This window comes from Pieris napi, chromosome 12 (genome assembly GCF_905475465.1).
Source record: "Pieris napi chromosome 12, ilPieNapi1.2, whole genome shotgun sequence".
Classification (NCBI taxonomy): domain Eukaryota; kingdom Metazoa; phylum Arthropoda; class Insecta; order Lepidoptera; family Pieridae; genus Pieris; species Pieris napi.
In genome coordinates, this window is record NC_062245.1 from 9,788,467 (window position 1) to 9,808,826 (window position 20,360).

Below are 20,360 nucleotides of genomic sequence, written 5' to 3' on the forward strand. Positions count from 1 at the left end.
GTAAATGAGTAAAAATAATTTTATTATGAACTTACAAAATGCATATAAAGTTACAAAGTTGTATAATATTATTTAACCATTGAGCCCCAATATAAAAATAGATAATTTGAAATACAAATTACACATTTGTGACTAATAAAATAATTTATTCCAAAAATGCTTTTTACTAACAATTTTAATAAATATTAAATTCATTTGGAATGCTTACATAAGACTACAGTATCACATTCATTACATTATGTTATAGTAAATCATAAACAGGATGATGTAGAGTTCAAGTGGTATTTATATCTTATCAAAATAACCAGATGATATGTATAATTCAGCACCAACACCGATTAGATATGCAGTTATGAAGATTCTTTTTTCTGATTCTGTCTACGTTTTGAGGCTATAAACATTGCCCAACCAAATCCAACTATGTTCATAAATAGTACTCTGAGCTACAAGGAAAAAACAAAATTATTATCCTGTTTAGGTATAATGGACAAATTCAAATGTAAAATATGTATGACCGAAACGAAATCTGATGACCTTTACTCAGATTAGAGCATCAATTTACATTTAATATCATCAATTCCCACTTCAAACAACAAATAATTTTGAAACATTAAGAGGTATTACAAATTTACTGCTTTTCTAATATTATATTTTTCTCAACACATTTCATGGCAAAATTAAAGGTGAAAAAATGAGGTATTGGTGGAATAAGCAGTAAACATAAACAATCTTAGTATGCCTAAACATTGTCATGTATAAGTTTAAACTTCCTTGTATATAACTTGAAACCATATGAATAAAAAACTAAAGATTATATATTACAAAAATATGAATAGGGAAATTATAAACTAAACTAACAATATCTTTAGCCAAAAAAAAGATAGAAAGACAGATAGAAACTATACTTACTAAATTATAACTTACCATTGGGGGAACAAAGGCCAAATTTATAACTTGGAAAAATGTTAACCATTTCCAGTTAGCTTCTAATACAGTGAAGTATAGTGAATGTAACTGTTTCAATGCTGCTTTGTGATTCTTGCCTTCAAATCTTGCAAGGGTGTATAGAGAGAAAGCTTGCATGAGTGGTGCAATAACTAGCCTTTCAAATATAAGCTTTTTTGCAAGAGGAAAGGCAGTTGCTTCATGAGGAAACAATCTTTCTATGAGCTCATAGAAATAGTGAGGAATGGTTCCACCAAATATTAACCTGAAATCATTTTGAAGTGATTAATATGGTAATATAAAGAAGAATATTTACACTGTAATATATTATATGACCATTAAAATATATTCACTTAACAAAACACATGATTTCTCAATAAGGGGTCAAAGTTCAATGATAAAAAATTTGTTCTTTTAAACGGAAGTAAAAAAGATTTACTTGCAGGCATTCTTGTATATAATTATTTACTCACCCATAAAGTCCAAATGCAAAGATTGGGTCCAGCTTAATCCCTTCACCTGCAACAACTTGTGATGCAATACTGCCTGCACAGCCAACAACACAACTAAAATGAAACATAATTAAGGCAACCGCGATGATAAAGATGAATAAATTTATCCAAGTTAAAGAGTACAAAAAAAACCTTTTTATAAAAAGAGCTTTAAATTATTTTGATGCTTTATTTATAATATTTTAATAAAAATTACCTTGATATAGATTTTGTTTTAATTGGGTGCAAGTACAAGTTTTGTAAATAAGATGCAACTAAATTCATAATAGGTTTTGATAAAGCCATTTTAAAAAAAATATATGTAACACTACAACTTATCGCCTATGGTATTAATAAGATTGTTATATATTGTTGATAATGTTATCACTTATCTCTAAAGCAACAACATGTAAAATAATTTTGCTAAGAATTCTTATTCACGATGTCGGAAAAAGCTTAAAAGTTAAAATAATAATTTAATTAAAGTGTACATATATATATATTATAAATATACAAATTCTTTAAACAATTATATAACAATTAACTAATGAGAATTGATTGAGATTTGAGACACTGTTATGGGTCCGCGAGACGATCAAGTGCACTTGACAATTCTACGTGCTTGAAGTGAATATTTATCGTTTACAGCGTTGACTTGACAAGTCCCGTCAAGTATCTACGGGCTGGATCATACTTGACAAAAATTTTGATTGACGGCACTTGTACCACCTTGCGCTTGATGCGACTTGACTCACGCGACAGGCGACTTGACATTTGACAAGTTTTATTCATTTGCGGCCGGAACATCGAAGATGGCGGACGACGAACCGGACCGAGACGTGGCTTTGGCGGCAAGCGCCGACCTAATTACCGAGCGTGATTTTGTGTTATTATTAATATCTCTCTACAGAGATTATCCTGCATTGTGGAAAATTAAAAGTAAGGAGTATGCGGATAAAAACAAAAGGTCGCTTGCTTTATCAAGCATAGTCAAAGCACTTCGAGTATATAAACCTGCCTACACCGAAGATTTATTGAAGAAAAAAAATGCTTTAAGAACCAACTTCAACAAAGAAAGAAAAAAGATTGAACAAGCACAATGATCTGGCGCGTCTCCCGATGATGTACCAAAACCGTCACTCTACTATTACAATGAACTGTTATTTCTGTCAGACCAAATGTGTATAAGTGATACTGAAAGCAGTTTAAGCAGTGAGGTAAAACATTTTTTATTTACAATTCAAAGATACATTTTACTTTTAAGTATGTTTTTAAATAACTAAATTAGGCAATTATTTTGCCAAGGGACTGAACCGTTACCATTATAGTACTCGCAAAAGTCATCTCGCACTCTTTTTGCCTCATTTGCCGAGTTTCCTCGTACTCGCTCTATATTTAACAATTGCCGTCCTTGTCTCCACGCACCTTTTGTGACTGTGGTATTTGGTTCTTGTATGTCAATATCTCCTGGTTGAATATATTTGTTTTTATTTTTTTCACACAAATAGTTGTGTAAGTGACAGGCAGCCAAAACAACTTTTCGCGTTTTATCGGGATGCAGTCCAATGTCTTTTTTAAATATTTTGAAGCGCCAAGACAGGATGCCAAAAGCATTTTCAACCACCCTCCTGGCTCTTGACAATCTATAGTTGAAAATCCGTCTTTTGTCTGTCAAGACGGCTTTGTTGTATGGCTTCATGAAGTTTGGAGTCAGTTGGAAAGCTTCGTCACCTACCAGTACAAACGGAAACTTTTTATCGCTCTCTAGTAAGTCACATGGCTCCGGAATATTAAGTTTGTTTTCACTTTCAGAAAACAATTGCCAAAACTTTGTATTTTTTAAAGTTCCACCATCTGACATCCGCCCATTTGCACCAACATCAACCATCATAAATTGATAATTGGCGTTTACAATAGCCATGAGAACAATACTAAATGTCTTTTTATAGTTAAAATAGTAAGATCCCGAATTTGAAGGTTTTTCTATTTCGATGTGCTTGCCATCAACAGCACCTATACAGTTGGGAAAGTTCCATCGTCTCTCGAAATCTTTGGCTACTTTTTTCCAGTCCTCGATCGTTCTCGGTACCTGTGAATAGTACAAACATAGGTTATTTTTTTTACAGTTTTCCTTGTCATCCAATTATCAAAAAGAGATGTCACAATCAAAGAAAAGCAAAAACACATCACAGCAGGACCTGATAGATATAGCATCACATTATTTCAAAAAACCTGATGACTCTGAATCGGATATTATTGCGAAGAGCTGGGCTCTTAAACTCAAACGTTTATCACCAGATCAAAGACGCTATGCGGAGAAAATAATAAATGACATTTTATTTGAAGCCGAAATGGGATCACTGTCAAGAAACGGAGTTCAGATCTTGCCTGCTAGCTCGCCCACATACACATACTTATACCAGTCACCCGCATCACATCAGTCACCATCACCTGTGCTATCACCAAATGCTCTCCACTCAACTACGACATACCAGTCACCATCACCATATCAGTCACTATCACCTGTGCCATCACCAAATGTATACCACTCAACCTTTAAATACCAGTCACCATCACCAAGTGGGCACCACTCAACTTTGACAAACCAGTCACCCGCACCATATCAGTCACCATCACCTGTGCCATCACCAAATGTACACCACTCAACCTTTAAATACCAGTCACCATCACCAAGTGAGCACCACTCAACTTTGACAAACCAGTCACCCGCACCATATCAGTCACCATCACCTGTGCCATCACCAAATGTACACCACTCAACCTTTAAATACCAGTCACCATCACCAAGTGGGCACCACTCAACTTTGACAAACCAGTCACCCGCACCATATCAGTCACCATCACCTGTGCCATCACCAAATGTACACCACTCAACTTTGACAAACCAGTCACCCGCACCACATCAGTCACCATCACCTGTGCCATCACCAACTGTACACCACTCAACCTTGACATACCAGTCACCATCACCACATCAGTCACACTCACAAGTCATAGGCAAGACACCGGTGCATGATACCAAATCATCTCAACGTATGCAAGTGCCAATTCTATCTCGTGAACACCCCGTAATTTATATACCAGAACCAGCTACTCAAGAAGAAGAATCACAGACTGCGGCTAAGTTCTTACAACACTTCTATTCTTTTTAATAACTTCTATAGACCAAACTGAGAACTTATTGGGTATGAATCGGTTGCACAACCGAGCCATACAAGAAAAAATAAAAGAAACCAATAAAAAGTTTTCTGTTTTGTCTGTCTCATATTTCACCATCACATTAAGTATTTAATTTTTGTTATGATTATTTTGGTTAAGATAAATGAAAATAAATGAATATGATACATACCCGAATATTTTCTTTTAACTTTTGAATTATAGCCTCACACGTCTCCTGTATTATTAAATCCAAAGTACGAGGAGCGACAGCACACATAAACTTTAAATCTTCCAAGTCCATACCAGTGACCAAGTACCTTAGAGTTTTTTTTTTTTTTTTTTTTTTTTTTTTTTTTTTTTAAGACAATTCACACCAATTGACCGAGTCCCATGCTAAGCTGGTGAAGCTTGTGTTATGGGTACTAGGCAACGGATATACATACATATTATAAATAGATAGACATATAAATACATATTAAACACCCAAGACCTAAGCACATCACCAAATGCTCATCACATCGATGTTCGTCTCAGCCGGGAATCGAACCCGGGACCCATGCATTCGCAGTCAGGGGTACTAACCACTATACCAATGAGTCGTCGAGTTATAGAGAGCCTTTGGCTGGCAGGAATAGCTTGTCGCATATTGGTATCTTGCTTTTCAATATTGGGTCGAATCAACTCCAACAATGTTTCAAAAGAATCGTTGTCCATTCGTAGAAAATTTTTATAATCGTCGGGCTCAGTTGCTTGAAGAGTTCTTTGCAAATGTTCATGCGTGAATCGATATCTAATTTTATACCATTCCTTACACCATCGCCTCTTTCTTTTCTCTTTTTCTGTGATAGATACCGCTAGAGTTATAGCAAGGAATGCCTTGTCTGCGTTGGAAACCATTATTTCGATGGCCACTTTCCTGAGCACAGGGCGGTGAACGACTGCGGCATGTGGACTTGACGGCACCTTCAAGTCGCGTCAAGTCCCTCGTCAAGTGAAATCGTCAAGCACGTAGACTTGTCAAGTGCACTTGATCGTCTCGCGGACCCATTACAGATTGTTCAGTCAACAAACAGCAAACTTGAATCTACAGTCTACACACTACACGTACAGACAACAGAATAATTATTTTACACAAAATATAGTTCAATTTACTGACAGCGCGGCGCCTGCGTAGCAACCGGTGTCGATATGTATTCTTTACTCTTTGATTTGAATTTCGAACTTAAGCGGTAATATTAAATATTCACAAATTATAATATAGACTACTGACTAGTAACTACATAATACATTTACCTACCATCGGAGACCTGGGGAGGCCGTGAATGCTGAATTTTTAAAATTATCAATATAATATAATTTCTTGTTGAGAGTTAAATACTTTAAACACTAAAGCTTGTAGGTCGCGTTAAACTAGTGCTAGTTTAATTCTATGTACAGCTTTTTTTTCTATTTTTATTTTAGATTCATGGAATACTTTCTTCATCAGCCAAAAAAATATTATGACAAAATAAACTACATACCCTGTTGGTCAAAATAATAACCGCGGCTGTACCTCAGCTCAGTGTGGCGTCTGCGCGTAGTTTATTTTATTTTAAAGCTTCACTTCGGAGATACAGGTTACAGTCCCAGGAAAACAATGTTCCAACTCTTTATAACGTCGAGGTAAGTGAAACGAGTTTTATAATTGTAAACTAAAACTTTTTAAACTTTATATTGTGTTTCACTAATACTTCTTCATGGTAGTTGATAAAATTGTGATAAAACAAATTCAGACTAGGGAATTTCAAAGAAATTTATTACAAAGATATATTACTTTAATTATCTATTACAATTTATAAAAATTACTGTACAAATTTATTCAACATTTTATTTATAGACACTATAAAATTATTTAACTGTGAATACAGTGCCTGCTGTTATCAATAGGAAACCCATAAGTAGGCACTGCATGCTTTTAATATATATTCACAGGAGACAACCAATATTTAGACTTCTTTATAAGCTAGTTTTATTACAATTTCTGCAAAGTATTTGATTATTTTCAATAGACATAGTTTAACATTAAGCATGAATAATCTTAACTTTAAGAAACAAAGCTGATAGATAACAAATCATAGTATAGGAATTATATCTTGTCACCCAGCGTAATGCATGTATATGGATATGCTAATTTCATGATAGTGAACTTGCAAAGATTTCTTAAAAATAAAATCATTAGGGTTTAGCATGTTTTTCCTTGAAACTGATTCTGATAAATTAGAATATAGTAATAAAAAACAAATAACCTAAGACTGCATAAATGGAGATAAATGTTTTATAGGTAGAATTAATTTTGACCTTTACTGTATTGTGGTATTTATACTGAAGTCGTCTAAAAATTTGACTGTACAATCCATAATTTTCTAAGTAATTTCAGTCTATTAGATGTTTGTGTGTCTGAATAGCATTACGACTCACTGTCATTATACAATTTATTTAATTGAAATTGCAGGTTCTTCTTCACTCTAAGTGGAGTGTCAGTTTCATTATTTTGTGTCTTATCTATCTTTGGTGTGTTTAAAAAATTCAAATTTCTTTTTAGACCCATATACACATTTAAAGCATCAGTTTTATCTACTTTTGGAGAAACATGGCATTTTTTGGGGGAATTTTGGAAGACAATTTTTTTTTGTATCTTAAATTTTGGTAATTTTGTCCTGCAGAAATCTTTAGAACTGATACCCATTAATTGGTTTCTGCTATTATTAACTGCGTTTTCTTTTTCATATTCTTCTATTTCTTGTATATGTTTCAAAGCAACCCCTATGACACTTATTAAGGATCCTCGTTCTTGTTTCAAGTCTGTTTTTTGACAGGCATGTGAAATGAGTGCCTTCTGAAATGCATCACATAGAGCCACAACCGGGTTCTCATTTTCACTCACATTACTAATGTCTAGAATAGTTTTGTCCTTTTGAAGAAAATCAGCATCAGATGTTGGAAAGTACTCTAAAACATTTGAAGCCTTAAAAGGTGTAGATGATGGTAATGCAACATTTATATTAACGTCATTTTCTATTTCCTTTTCCTGCACCAAATCATCAACTTCCTTTTCAATACGAAGAAATGTAGCATCACCATCACAGGATTTTTGAAATGTAGTTGAGAGAGGTGTATATTGAATAACTTTTTTTTTCAGAATGCTCTTAGGTGTGTTTATTTGTAACTTGTTTGGTACTATTTCTTTTCTCTGAGGTGTGATGGGAATTCTTTTTATTCCACTTAACTTAATTTCATTATTTAAAACTGTAATAAGAAACAAATATGATATTAAGTTCTAGGTTAACTTAATTATATAGTCTTTGATTATTTAATATAATTAAAGTATCTTCCTCTGACTATTTAATATATGTATTAGAAGCAGTAAATTCCCAAGTTGAAAGCTTCAATTTCAATCTATCTTTTATATAGTATAAAATATTTGTTGTTTACCTGATCCTTCTTTCTTTACTTTTGAGGTTTTAAATGTCTGTAATGGTGGTGTTGCTTTTTCAATAAGAGTTTTCCGTGTATTAGTTGCCTAAAAATTTCATATTATATATAAATAAAAATTATTTTATTGAATTATAACTACTTGGCATGCCTATAAATTCTGCCTAACTTTGTAAAAAGCAGATACTTAAAGCAAGTATAAACAATTGATTCATCATTTTGAAATAAGTATAGTGTGCAACACAACATAGTCATATTGGCATCTTCAGCCATTGTAAATATTGTGACTATTTTGATAGAGTAAATTTAAATAATAAATAATTTTAGTCAGAGATTTAAATATGTTTTATTAAGCCAGTAAACATTACATTATGCTATCAAACTTTATTTATGAGGTCTTACCTTAGCCTTAGAATAATTGAAGTTTAGTGTTTTTCTTATATTGGGTTTTATCTCTGTCATTCTTCGTTCTTTACTAACAATTGTAACAGAGGAGTTCCAGTTCTTTTTTTTTATTGAGGTAACTGGTCTTACTGGTGTCTGTCCAATGCCACTGGGTTTTAATGCTATAATAAAGGATTAAATTATATTATAGGATAAAAAAAATTAAAACTGTGTTTTAATTCAATAAATACTTCTTTTTGTTTAACAAGTAAAAATTACCTTGAAAACTTAAATGTAATTGAGAAGGAGGAATAGGATTTAATCTGACTTTTGGATTTGATTCAGTGTCCGACTGCTTAGAGCGCTTTGTCTCTGAAATAAGTTCGACGGCTTTCCCAAAGAATGCTGTAACACAAATGTAAACATCAAGTTAATTAATTTCAAAATCAAAATAAGATAAATGTTTCGAATTATTGCTTACCAGAATTCTGCGCCCACTCTGCCAATCTTAATGGCTCCAACTTAGGTTTTTTTTCCATTATATAAATTAAGTATAGTTTCAGAACTAGTTATAATTTCTTGTTGATTATAAGCCTTATATTATTAAATCTTATTTATTTACAGCTATTTAAATTAAATACAAAAACATAAATATTTGTATGAATTTCAATTTAAAAACTAGCCGTTTGCGTTGAGTGTTGACCGTTGTTTTAGTTTAATACTTTTTTTTTTTTTCCTTTATGGCTCTGGCACGGTTTGTGCATTAGCCAGCGTCAAGTAGGTATAAGATTAGTTTTATTATTTATACTTTTATTCATACTTCGCAGTTCGCAGATAAAATCAGAGCACAGATTACGAAGTCTTTAGAAAACTAGAGTCTGGCTAATGAAAGAAAGAAACGAAAAAGCACGGCAAATAAAAAATAAAAAAATTGGTATGGTATCCCTAAAAGTCTGATAAAATAAAAAATAAAAAATATTTTGTGGATTAAACTTACTTGTGGAAAACTAAAACTATGTTGATAAAAGGGCCTGGGACTAGTGCTAGACAGGCTACTTCTAATTAATTTGCGATATTTGTATTAAAATAAGTGGTGATTGATGATTTGCTATTTTAAAAGAGTACCGAGAGTTTTTTACGCCGGCTTTTTCTCTCGGCCTACACCCTCTGTCTTCTTTGCCGATGAGTAGGAATGCCAACAAATTCAAATTTAATGACGTGGAATAAGTGATACATGTATCTTATGTTCCATAATAAACATATTTTATTTTTTATACAACACAACTTTATTCGGAATAACCAAAATCAGAATCCAAAAAATCAATTAAACAAAGTTAAGTAACTATTCGGAAAAAATATATAATAGAAATAAAAATGAGTAATTGCATGAAGTATCAAGACGATAAATCATACTAATCTAAGAAATTCAAGGACATTCTGTGTTGCCTTCCGAAAGTTTTCAAATAATTCAATTATCTTCTTTCATTAGCCAGACTCTATCATGATAATGCGACCATATAAAGTTATCACTGTAACAATTAATATATGCGATTATTTAATTTATAAATATCCTCATTATCATTGATGAGTTTACCACAACGAAGGAAAATAACGTGTGTGTGGAATGTGGATAGGTATTAGGTATAGTGTGTTTCACGAGATAGTTCCCTTCGTCGTTATGTTGGCCCCACTGTTTGTCAAAACACCAAACAGTAAACACGGTTTGTCGAGTTCCATATTTATTCCGAATTTTTAAAAGTTTTGTGCGTTTAATCATGCCAAGAACACTAAAAAGTGGTGAAAGGGAGATGGTCTTGAAGGTGAAACCGTTTTGTGAAAAAGAAAAATCAAACAAAGGACCAATAATTCCATATGAATTAGTTCGTCTTCGGGTTGCCGCCATGACAGGTAAGCAAAATAGGGTTGCCAGCCTCGAATAAAAAACTCATAAATTCCCGACAATATCATACTACCTAAATTCACAAGAATTAAAAATTTAAAGTTTTGTTTTTCACATTGCATTCCAAATACAGGTTTTGTACCTATTATTTTTGTATTTTTTGTCTTCAGGTATATCCGAAAAAACTGTAACCAAAATTTCCAAAGAATAAGAAGTGGCTGCTAGTACGTCAACCAAAATTTCAACGCCTGGCAAAATTCGACCCCGGGAAAGCAAGATTCAGCTTGACGATTTTGAAATGTGTGCCGTCCGGCATAAAATTCACGAATTTCATGTGGTTTAAAAGGAGTTGCCTACTGTATCTAAAATATTGCTTGAGTTACGAAATGACATTGATTTTAAGGGCAGCCGTACTACTCTTTGGAGGATAATGAAGAAAATGGGTTTTTTGTTCAAAAAATGTCCATCCAAAAAGAAGTAGACATGACATTGTAGCATGGCGATTTCGATATTTAAATGAATTACGAGACAATCGAAATGGGGAACAGCGGCCAGTGATTTATTTGGGCGAGACATAATATATTCATTCTACATATTGCGCCGGGAAGTGTTGGCAAAGCGAAAACGAAGAAAGTGTTCTATCATCTGACTCAAAGGAGCCACGGTGGATAATAGTACATGCTGGTGGATAGATGGGCTTTATACCCAATGCTCAATTAATTTTTAGATTCCAGTCTAAATCGGGAGACTATCATGACGACATGAACAGGAATAATTTCAACAAGTGGCTTGAGGAAAAGTTGTTGCCAAATCTTCTTCCTCGGTCTTTAATTGTAATGGACAATGCATCCTACCACACGATAGCTGTCAACAAAGCACCAACTATGTCTAGTACGAAATATCAAATGCAGAAATGGATTAAAAGTAAAGGTCTTACTTATTTGCCGACAATGGTAAAAGCTCAATTATATGAGATTGTAAAAGAGCACCAGGAACCACTTAATTATGAAGCTGACCAGATGCTTGAAAAACATGGTCATAAAGTAGTAAGGCTTCCACCTTATCGTTGCGACCTTAATCCTATCGAATTAATATGGAGTGTACTAAAACGACGTGTCGCTGAAAAAAAAGTAGGACAAGATGTAAAAAACACCGTTAAAATTACTGAAGAAGCATTTTCAAGTAAACTGCTGAAGAGTGAAAAAAGGAATGCGACCACGTGAAAAAAATAGAAGATAAATGTCACCATGATGGTATAACTGTAGACAGTGAAACTGATAATTTTATAATTGAATTAGTAGATGATGATAGCGACACATCTGATGATACGGATGAAAGCCATGATTCAGATATATGTCCTTTAGATGATCACACGTATAGTAAAAGAATAAATTTTTGACGAAATAAATTTGCTTTTTTATTTCACGAATTTCATGATTTATGTTTTCTCCAACCTTGTTACCCTTTGTAGAGTTCCATAACTATGACATTATGGCTGAAGGATTATTATCAAACGTGGGTAGTTTTATCCAGTTTCCCATCCCACGGAGTGCAAATAAACATGTATCTTTAAACCAAATGTCTGCCTGATAATAAAGATAATTTATCTGCAGTAGTTTACCCCAAATTTTGGTGATTTGATTTCTTCAAACCGTAGCAACAGTGATTTTAGTTCTACCAACCTAACGGCCGCGGCGAAGGGAACTATCTCGTGATACAATTTCACGAAGGCTAACTATTACTGTAAAATAAATGAATATCTGAACGGCATTGATTGGAGTGAGTCACTTATAGGTGACACAAATGTCCAGAAATTTTACTGAATCCTCCACCGAGGAATTGAACAGTATGTGCCTAAAACTATCTTTTTTGCTTCTAACCAATATCCAGTGTGGTATTCTTAGTCGCTCATACATATAATACGTGACAAACGAACAGCTCATTCTCGTTGGAAAGCTAGAAGAAACCCACTAGACTATGATGAGTTTTCTTTATTTCGTGCAAGGCAAAAGGCAATCAAGAAAAAATGTTTTAATTTATATATGCAAAAAATACAAACATTGTTAAAGAAAGACCCAAAGAAAATCTGGTCATATTTAAAATCCTTACGAATTAATAACACTGGCTACCCTAATAGATTACAGTTAGGAAACAATACTTAATCCTGCAGACTAAAACAGAAGTAACCGACAACATTATATACAAACTAAATATAACCAAATCTGATATATAGAAGGTACTACATTAATTAAATGAGGATAAAGGAGCTGGGTGTGACGGTATACCACCTATTTTTATTAAAAAATGTGCTCAAACTATTACAGAACCATTGTACATTATACTGAACTTTTGGCACAACACATTTGGCATTTATCCTGATATATGAAAGGTCGCTAAAATAATACCGGTTCATAAGAGTGGCTCACGGGTGAGTATTGAAAATTATCGCCCAATATCGATACTTAACTCTTTCAGTAAAGTCTTTGAAAAGATAATTTATAAAGCCATCTATAATATGATAAGTAATTCCAGATGATCAGCATGGTTTTATCAATAAACGATCTACGATAACAAATTTAACCGTATTTACTAACTACGTACTACAAAGTATAAGTAGCGGCACGAAACTCTAGCGCTGACCGTTATTGCGCAGAAGTAAAAAATAAGGTACCTGAGGGGGGCTAGCGGAATGAAGAGCGTCGATTGGCTCTCCAGTCGCATTTTGTCCCCCGCGCGACAGTACACATGCGCAGCAATCCCCTCCACGTATCGGCCAGCGCTAGACTTACGTGCCGCTGGTTATATGGATGGTGGTGCACAGATTGATGTGATTTACACAGACTTCGAGAATGCTTTCGATAGGGTGGATCACACCATCCTCTTACATAAGCTCCAACTCCTAGGGATACGTGGTGACCTTCATCGGTGGTTTTATTCGTATATAACAAATCGTAGACAGGCAGTTGCGGTTGACAGTGCTAGAGTTGACTTTGTTCATATAAGTTCTGGAGTTCCTCAGGGATCTACATTGGGTCCCCTGTTATACAATGCATATCTTTATGACATTAATAGTAGCATTAAACATTCTAATTACCTTATGTTCGCTGATGATAAAAAGATATACTTAAAAATAAACAAAGAAGGAGACTGTCACAAAATCCAGGCTGACTTGAATAACCTTTGTAATTATTATAGACAAAATCGAATATCGGTTAATGCTTCAAAATGTGTCAAAATAACATTCACTAGAAAAAAAAACAAAATTAACTTTAGTTTTAATATTAATAATAAATCCGTTAAAGAAGTAGATTGTGTTCGTGATAAAATGACGTATAATAACCATATTGACACTATAGCTGTTGACAAATCCTATAAGCAGCTTGGTTTTGTAAGACGTGTCAGTGAACATTTTCATGATGTCGACTGTATGTAAGTGCTATACTATACATACGTAAGACGTATTCTCGAATATTGTTGCTCGGTTTGTTCACCTAGTTACACTGTGCACAAAGAAAAAATTTAAAAGGTCCAAAAAGACTTAATAAAATTTATCTCCTACAAGACCTATAATAAGTTTAATACATATAAAGGCGCATGTGAACATTTTAAAAAGACTCTCGACGAAAACAATATGATTTATGGCTACTACATTTCATCATCTCAAATAAAATTAATTGCAGCTCCCTTCTAGAAAAATTGCCCTTCCTTGCTCAAGCCTACCAGGCTCGTAAAGCCACGTAAACATTTGTTGATAAAGTGTTTATGACTAGCGTTAAACAAGTTTACAATAAACACATGGTTCTGAAACTTGGCCGACGGCCGTCCACACTTGTCAGTTGTTCACAGGATGTCGCCCGAGGAGGTAGTGATGCTCTCTGCTGCTTACATAATAATTCACAAGAACATTCGCAATTCACAATCGAAAAAAAAGGAGAAAAGGTGGTGGATTCGAAATTATTTCTTGAATAGAAGTTATATATTTAATGACCTCCGCGGATTTTATGGGTCATTTCAGAACTTCACCAGAATGTCACCAACTGATTTTGAAATGTTATTAAGATTGATTGGATAATTTTTTTTTAAATTCATCTTTATAGTCTTTATTTGAGGCGTCCCAAAGAATACTACGTTGGTGATAAACCTCTATGTTTATAAACTAGCGCAAAACACTTCCACACCTGTTGACTTTTGTTTATAAACTAGATGTTTCGTCTTGCTCTCCACTCGTAGTGGGGAGCATCATAAACAATGTTTCATCACCTATGTTTATGAACTGTTTATAAACTGTTTACAGAGATGATGAAACATTATGAAACATTGTTTATTAACAGTTTATAAACAGTGTTTATTAACAAATGTTTAGTAATGAATACGTGGCTTTATCGTGCTTTGTTTCATGTTTCACACATCAATACTAACTACGCAAAAAACTCAGTTTTGTATCGCGCAGCCCGGACATACAACGACCAATATTTAAGCCTTGACTTGTTTAAACTATCGCGGAATATGCTTAAAAAGAAGTATTAAGAATATCCATAGCGCAAAATCACATGCATCATGAACATACCCCACATACACACCTTCACGTATATACCCTCACTTTTACACCATCATACAACATAGCCAAATTAGGTATCACTTAGTTAAATGTATTGAATAGTTTTTATTTCTTTGTTTCCTTTTGTAAATTTTTGAACCTTTTTGTAGTTAAATGTATTATGTATTCCATATTTTCAGTGTAACTGTTTGTTATTATATATAATTTATGTTAGCTGTAGGATTACGAAATAAATAAAGAAATAAAGAAACGCACTATATCTCATTTTTGGCACAAAGGCCTACTATGTAAGATCAAGCAGAATATTTCCCACTCTTACTTTCCAATATTCAAATCTTACCTAGAGGATCGCATATTTTATGTAAAAGAAGGTGACGCCACTTCGTAATTTCAAAACATTGATGCCGGGGTACCACAAGGATCTGTTCTCGGCCCCATGCTCTACACATTGTACACTGCTAACCTACCGCTATTTCCAGGAATAACCACAGCAACATTTGCAGACGACACCGCTATATTAGCAAGCAATAAAGACCCAGGACTTGCATCAGAGGACTTGCATCAGAGGACTTGCAGAAGGGCCTTGACAAAATTAACGAATGGCTGCAAAAATGGAAAATAAAAGCTCAGCCGCGAAGTCAGTACACGTGACCTTCACCCTTAGAAGAGGAGACTGCCCACCTGTAAAGTTGGACCAATGTATTCTGCCCCACAGCAATCATGTAAGATATCTTGGCTTACACATTGATCGTGGATTTACGTAGAGGCACCACATCAAATGTAAAAAGCAGGAGCTACAGCTAAAGTACAACAGCCTTTATTGGATGCTAGGAAGAAACTCAAGACTTTCTCTAGATAACAAACTTCTTATATCTAAGGTTATCCTAAAGCCCATTTGGACATATGGCCTCCAACTGTGGGGCAGCGCAAGTGATACCAACATAAATATACTCCAGCGACAACAGAACAAGATCCTAAGAGCAGTTGCAAAAGTACCATGGTACATAACCAACAACGAAGTTCACGAACACCTTAAAATGAGAACTATCAAAGAGGAAATCCGGAGACTGGCAGCTAAATACAAAGAGCGGTTAAGCTGTCACCCAAATGAACTTGCTCGCCAACTCACCATTAGACAGTATGTGAGTTGACTAAAAGGTCACCATATTCTAGAGCTAGAAGACCGGCAGTAGCTCTAGACAGAAGATGAGTAGATGCTTCCTATGGGAAGTCACTCCACATGACAGCACTTCAGAAAAAACCTCGCTCATAGCCTTGGGACTGATTGCAAATAACCGCAGAAAAAAAAATCTCATTTACCTATGTCCCATAGACATAATATACAAGTATGTCCGTTCTTAATTTCTTATTATTTACACGGTTTCTATGCCGTCGTTTTTGTTCTATCTATGTATCCAGAAATGACAATAATATTTGACACTGAAGTCTCAAAGCTCAAACTAACTGGCTCCTAATCTACAATCTTGCATTGCTACAATTTCGAATGCCAATTGCCAAATTTCCGAATTCCGATCTACATCTTTTGTAAAGTTTATGAGATTCGAAGTGTCTGGGGAGAGTGATTTTAAAATAATAAGTAAAATAAATATCTGGTTTTAGTTATAATATAATTAAATTATTGCGAGCAATATGGTAACTATAGTTAATCTTAAAGGATTTGATGAGTTTGCTAGTTACACTGAAAACATAGATCCAAATGGTCCCATGACTCTTTTCTACTTCAGCGGGTCGAAGACTGATAATGGGAAGAGTTGGTGTCCTGATTGCGAAGTGGGTAAGTGTACAAGCGTACCTACGTCTTTGTAAATAATAAATCTATATTCAAATAAGTATTTATAATAAACTTGACAAATAATTATATTTTGTTAAAAAAGCCTCTTTACATACGTAAATTTTTAAATCCCGCATTGTCAGTTGTATCATTGTCAGTCACAAATTATCGGGGATAAATTAAGTATACGTGTTTGGAAATATAATGGGCAAGAAAACAACCATCCTTGAGTTAAAAAACTATGAAGAATTCACTCAATTTCTTGAAAATTTGTCTAGTAAGAAAAGAAATGTTTATTTTTTCTTTACTGGCAGCAAAAAAGAAAATGGGGCAAGCTGGTGTATTTATTGTATAATGGGTAATAGAAACACAATAGTATCTCCCTAAAAAAAAATTAAAAGGACAATTGTAACTAAAAGTAAATTTTATAAGTGCTCATATAATAACATAAATCTATTTTTCTTTATTATGTAGATTCAGTTCAATTAAATTTCTCCACTTTTTATTATTTTTATTTACACCACATTTTTCTTTCAGCTGAACCAATAGTCAAAGCATTTTTGGGTGAACTAAAGAAAAATGTGACTTTTGTGTTTGTTGATGTTGGTGATAGAGATTAGTAAGTACTCAATGCTTACTACTATGTCTTGTTTAATACCATAAGTTTTAGGTACTCTACTGGATATTTTTGTTATTTAAATAAAAACATATAATGCATACAAGATATTATTATATATGAGTCTATGATTTAACATTCTTAGAAAGGTTTTCTGTTAATTTTATAAAAATTACTTATTTAGTTTTATATTAATATTTTCTGATGTAATTTGGATATGTATAATCTGTAAATAAATAAATAAACACAAACTATAATGTACCCAAAGAAACATTTCATGTTATAGGGAAAAATTGTAAGCCTTGTCTAAAAAGCAGAGGAAGGAAGGTGCCATCTTTGAAGTATATAAATATTGATATAGATAGTACTGTTATTATATTCATTAACTAAAATTATTTCATTGTTACAGTTGGAAAGAAAAAACATGTCCATTCCGATTGGATAGTCGCACAAGACTAATGGTTATTCCAACAATAATTAAATGGAAAGGTGTTCAAAGACTAGAAGGTTCCCAGTGTAATAATAGGGAACTGCTACAAATGCTATTTGAAGATGAGGATGATTAATTTTTTTTTACATATTAATAATAATGATATACAGTAACATTTACTATTATTGTATTTGGTATACAGTACCTTTTCTTGTCCATAACATTAAATGGTTATGGAGTTTCAATGTCGTTAGTATATTTATTGTTGTTCATTGGTTTTTAAGTGGGAGGAATAAACACATTATTGTATGTAAATTTGTATAAACCTTATAAATATAGGTGTAGAAATAGATTTTGTAATATTCAACCTAGGTAATGGAAATTACACCATTTTTTTATAAGGAAATTTACAAATTTACATCCTTTTTTTGGGAATATAATTGATGGTATGGTAACTGTTATAGGTATATAATATTTTGAAAAGGATGGAGTTTCTTGTATATGACGGCGCATTCCTAGCGCCATGTTAAGAAATACTGCAAATATTGGAACGAGATTTGACAGTTGTCAAGTCTGGCGGAGCGTCGTATCGATGGTCAGCGCGGCCATGTTGAATCGTTGGGAGTTTTTCGAACGTCAACGGCGAGCGCACCACGTCTGCGACGAATCGCTTTTGTTCTAAATAATCTGGTGTCTTTTTGTTACAAAACTAATTGAAAGTGCTTGTTTAAGAGATTTCCTAATGAATAGTAAATAGATTTTGAGTTTGGTGACCAACATTAAAATTATTAAGACATGGCTGATTCTAATAATGAAGGGCATCCGCCCATATCAGAAGTGGGATCCCATGCGCTACTGACCGTGCAAAAACAACCACCTGACTAAAATAGCGCCTTGAAGTTGTTAAGTAATATGGAAATTTTACTTACTCGGATGTTAGCGACAACGCAACCACCGGTGGCAACTGCTAACGCCCAGTATATTTCAGTGAAATTCGTAGAGTTTAATCCGGTAGACGCTGACGCGGATATAGAAGCAGTGTACTGAAAGGGCGCGCAGCTTTCTTGAGCAAGTTAAATTTGTATGAGCTGACAGGGGAGAATGTAAAACAAAGTTTAATGGCTAGATTTTGTAAACCAAAATTATTTCAAGACTTCTTTGATGAAATATTGCGTTTTCAAATTGGAACAAAAGAAACTGCAGCAGAGTGGCCTGCGTTTATGGAATATGATCGAAACTATACCTAAAACCCGAATGTCAAGATTTTATAACTGGATACGTCATATCGGTCTTATGTCAGAAGGATGATTTGATATGCCGTGAGCTAAACGCATATACTGTCACTATTAAACCTCAGTTGTTTAGAATCTTAAGAGACATTTCCCTAAAGCGAAGATCGGGGGTTACTGAAATCCAAGAGACTGATTTCAAGCGACCTAGAATTGTGGACGCAAGATTTCCTGGTAAATATCATTTTTGTGGAATCCTCGGACACCGGCAAGCGTCTTCGAGAAGATTCTTCTTGGATGACTAAACAGCAAGATCCGTCAACTGCAACACGTGCCCCCGAGAAAACTTCTACCGTAACCTGTTATATATGCGGTCAAGTTGGACACATAGCAACAATTTGTAAAGAAACGGAAAAAGGTGGTGGATCTACTGCAAGGTAATAGGTCAATATCTGCGAACAGTGGCTGTCGAGGGGCACCTTGAGGATGTCATCTGGTGAGTCAGTCTCCTTTCTTTTTCTTTGCTAGCGGATCGTCTTGCTCGTTGATAAAAGAGAGCTATTATACTAAGTTCCCAAGTACTGTGCGCAATGATCTTGCGGGCATTGGTGGTGATGAAATAAAATCTACGTCACAGATTTCGAGTGAGGTTAATTTTGAAAATTTTATAAAACTTGACATTTCATGTAGTACCAGACTCATGTCTTACGGACCCTGTTATAATAGGTAGGGACATTTTAGAAAACGGTGTGAGCGTCAAAATTAATAATGATAATTTGAAGTTAATGTTTGTGAGGCGATTGTTACCCTGCCATACTTTACTCGGATAGATACGGATTTGGCAGCTGATGATAGAGATGCCCTTTTTAGACTATTGGACAAATATGCTAGCAGTTTCGTGGATAGTGTTCCCCGTAAACGCGTGAACACAGGAGAGTTAGAAATTGATTGATAGGGGTCTACCCCATAAAAGTGTTCAACGACGCCCATATCCGTAATACCATTATACAGATGCTTACCTTCGAACCAGTTCTGATGATCTTTAACCCGGACTTACCCGTTGAATTGCATTGCGACGCTGGCTCGGAGGGATATGGGGCGATCTTAATACAGAAAAAGAAAGACCTGCCCCATGTTTTAGAATACTTTAGCCGACGAACCTCTGAAGTAGAGTCCCGCTACCACTCATACGAACTGGAAACGCTGGCAGTCGTACGAGCGGTAGAACACTTCCGGCATTATTTATACGGCCGACGTTTCAAGGTTTTCACGGACTGTAACTCATTAAAAGCATCGAAATCTAAAACTGACCTAACCCCACGTGTTCATCGCTGGTGGGCATTTTTACAAGCCTACAATTTCAA

The 20,360-nt window shown here is 34.3% G+C and overlaps 5 protein-coding genes across 5 annotated transcripts; 2 read left to right on the forward strand and 3 right to left on the reverse strand.

The window, feature by feature from the left end:
• Positions 1-5: 5 nt before the first annotated feature.
• Positions 6-2,064, reverse strand: LOC125054728 (peroxisomal membrane protein 2). The gene is made up of 4 exons (XM_047656769.1): positions 1,654-2,064; positions 1,419-1,511; positions 925-1,210; positions 6-443 (listed from the first exon to the last, which is right to left on the reverse strand). The coding sequence occupies exons 1-4, from the start codon at positions 1,740-1,742 to the stop codon at positions 351-353; spliced, it is 561 nt and encodes a 186-aa protein (XP_047512725.1). The 5' UTR covers positions 1,743-2,064; the 3' UTR covers positions 6-350.
• A 577-nt stretch (positions 2,065-2,641) lies between these two features.
• On the reverse strand, positions 2,642-4,934 carry LOC125054727 (protein ANTAGONIST OF LIKE HETEROCHROMATIN PROTEIN 1-like). Its single transcript, XM_047656768.1, has 2 exons — positions 4,807-4,934; positions 2,642-3,525 (listed from the first exon to the last, which is right to left on the reverse strand). Exons 1-2 carry the CDS (start codon positions 4,915-4,917, stop codon positions 2,716-2,718), a joined length of 921 nt encoding a protein of 306 aa, XP_047512724.1. The 5' UTR covers positions 4,918-4,934; the 3' UTR covers positions 2,642-2,715.
• Positions 4,935-6,415: 1,481 nt separating this feature from the next.
• LOC125054726 lies at positions 6,416-9,166 on the reverse strand. The gene is made up of 5 exons (XM_047656766.1): positions 8,953-9,166; positions 8,751-8,876; positions 8,490-8,653; positions 8,088-8,175; positions 6,416-7,901 (listed from the first exon to the last, which is right to left on the reverse strand). Exons 1-5 carry the CDS (start codon positions 9,008-9,010, stop codon positions 7,063-7,065), a joined length of 1,275 nt encoding a protein of 424 aa, XP_047512722.1. The 5' UTR covers positions 9,011-9,166; the 3' UTR covers positions 6,416-7,062.
• A 1,846-nt stretch (positions 9,167-11,012) lies between these two features.
• On the forward strand, positions 11,013-12,032 carry LOC125054778. Its single transcript, XM_047656856.1, is given in 2 exon segments — positions 11,013-11,553; positions 11,556-12,032. Coding segments are annotated over 2 exon segments (705 nt in total). The 5' UTR covers positions 11,013-11,063; the 3' UTR covers positions 11,771-12,032.
• Positions 12,033-16,451: 4,419 nt separating this feature from the next.
• LOC125054511 (thioredoxin domain-containing protein 17-like) lies at positions 16,452-18,082 on the forward strand. The gene is made up of 3 exons (XM_047656461.1): positions 16,452-16,724; positions 17,259-17,340; positions 17,747-18,082. Exons 1-3 carry the CDS (start codon positions 16,580-16,582, stop codon positions 17,901-17,903), a joined length of 384 nt encoding a protein of 127 aa, XP_047512417.1. The 5' UTR covers positions 16,452-16,579; the 3' UTR covers positions 17,904-18,082.
• Positions 18,083-20,360: the final 2,278 nt, after the last annotated feature.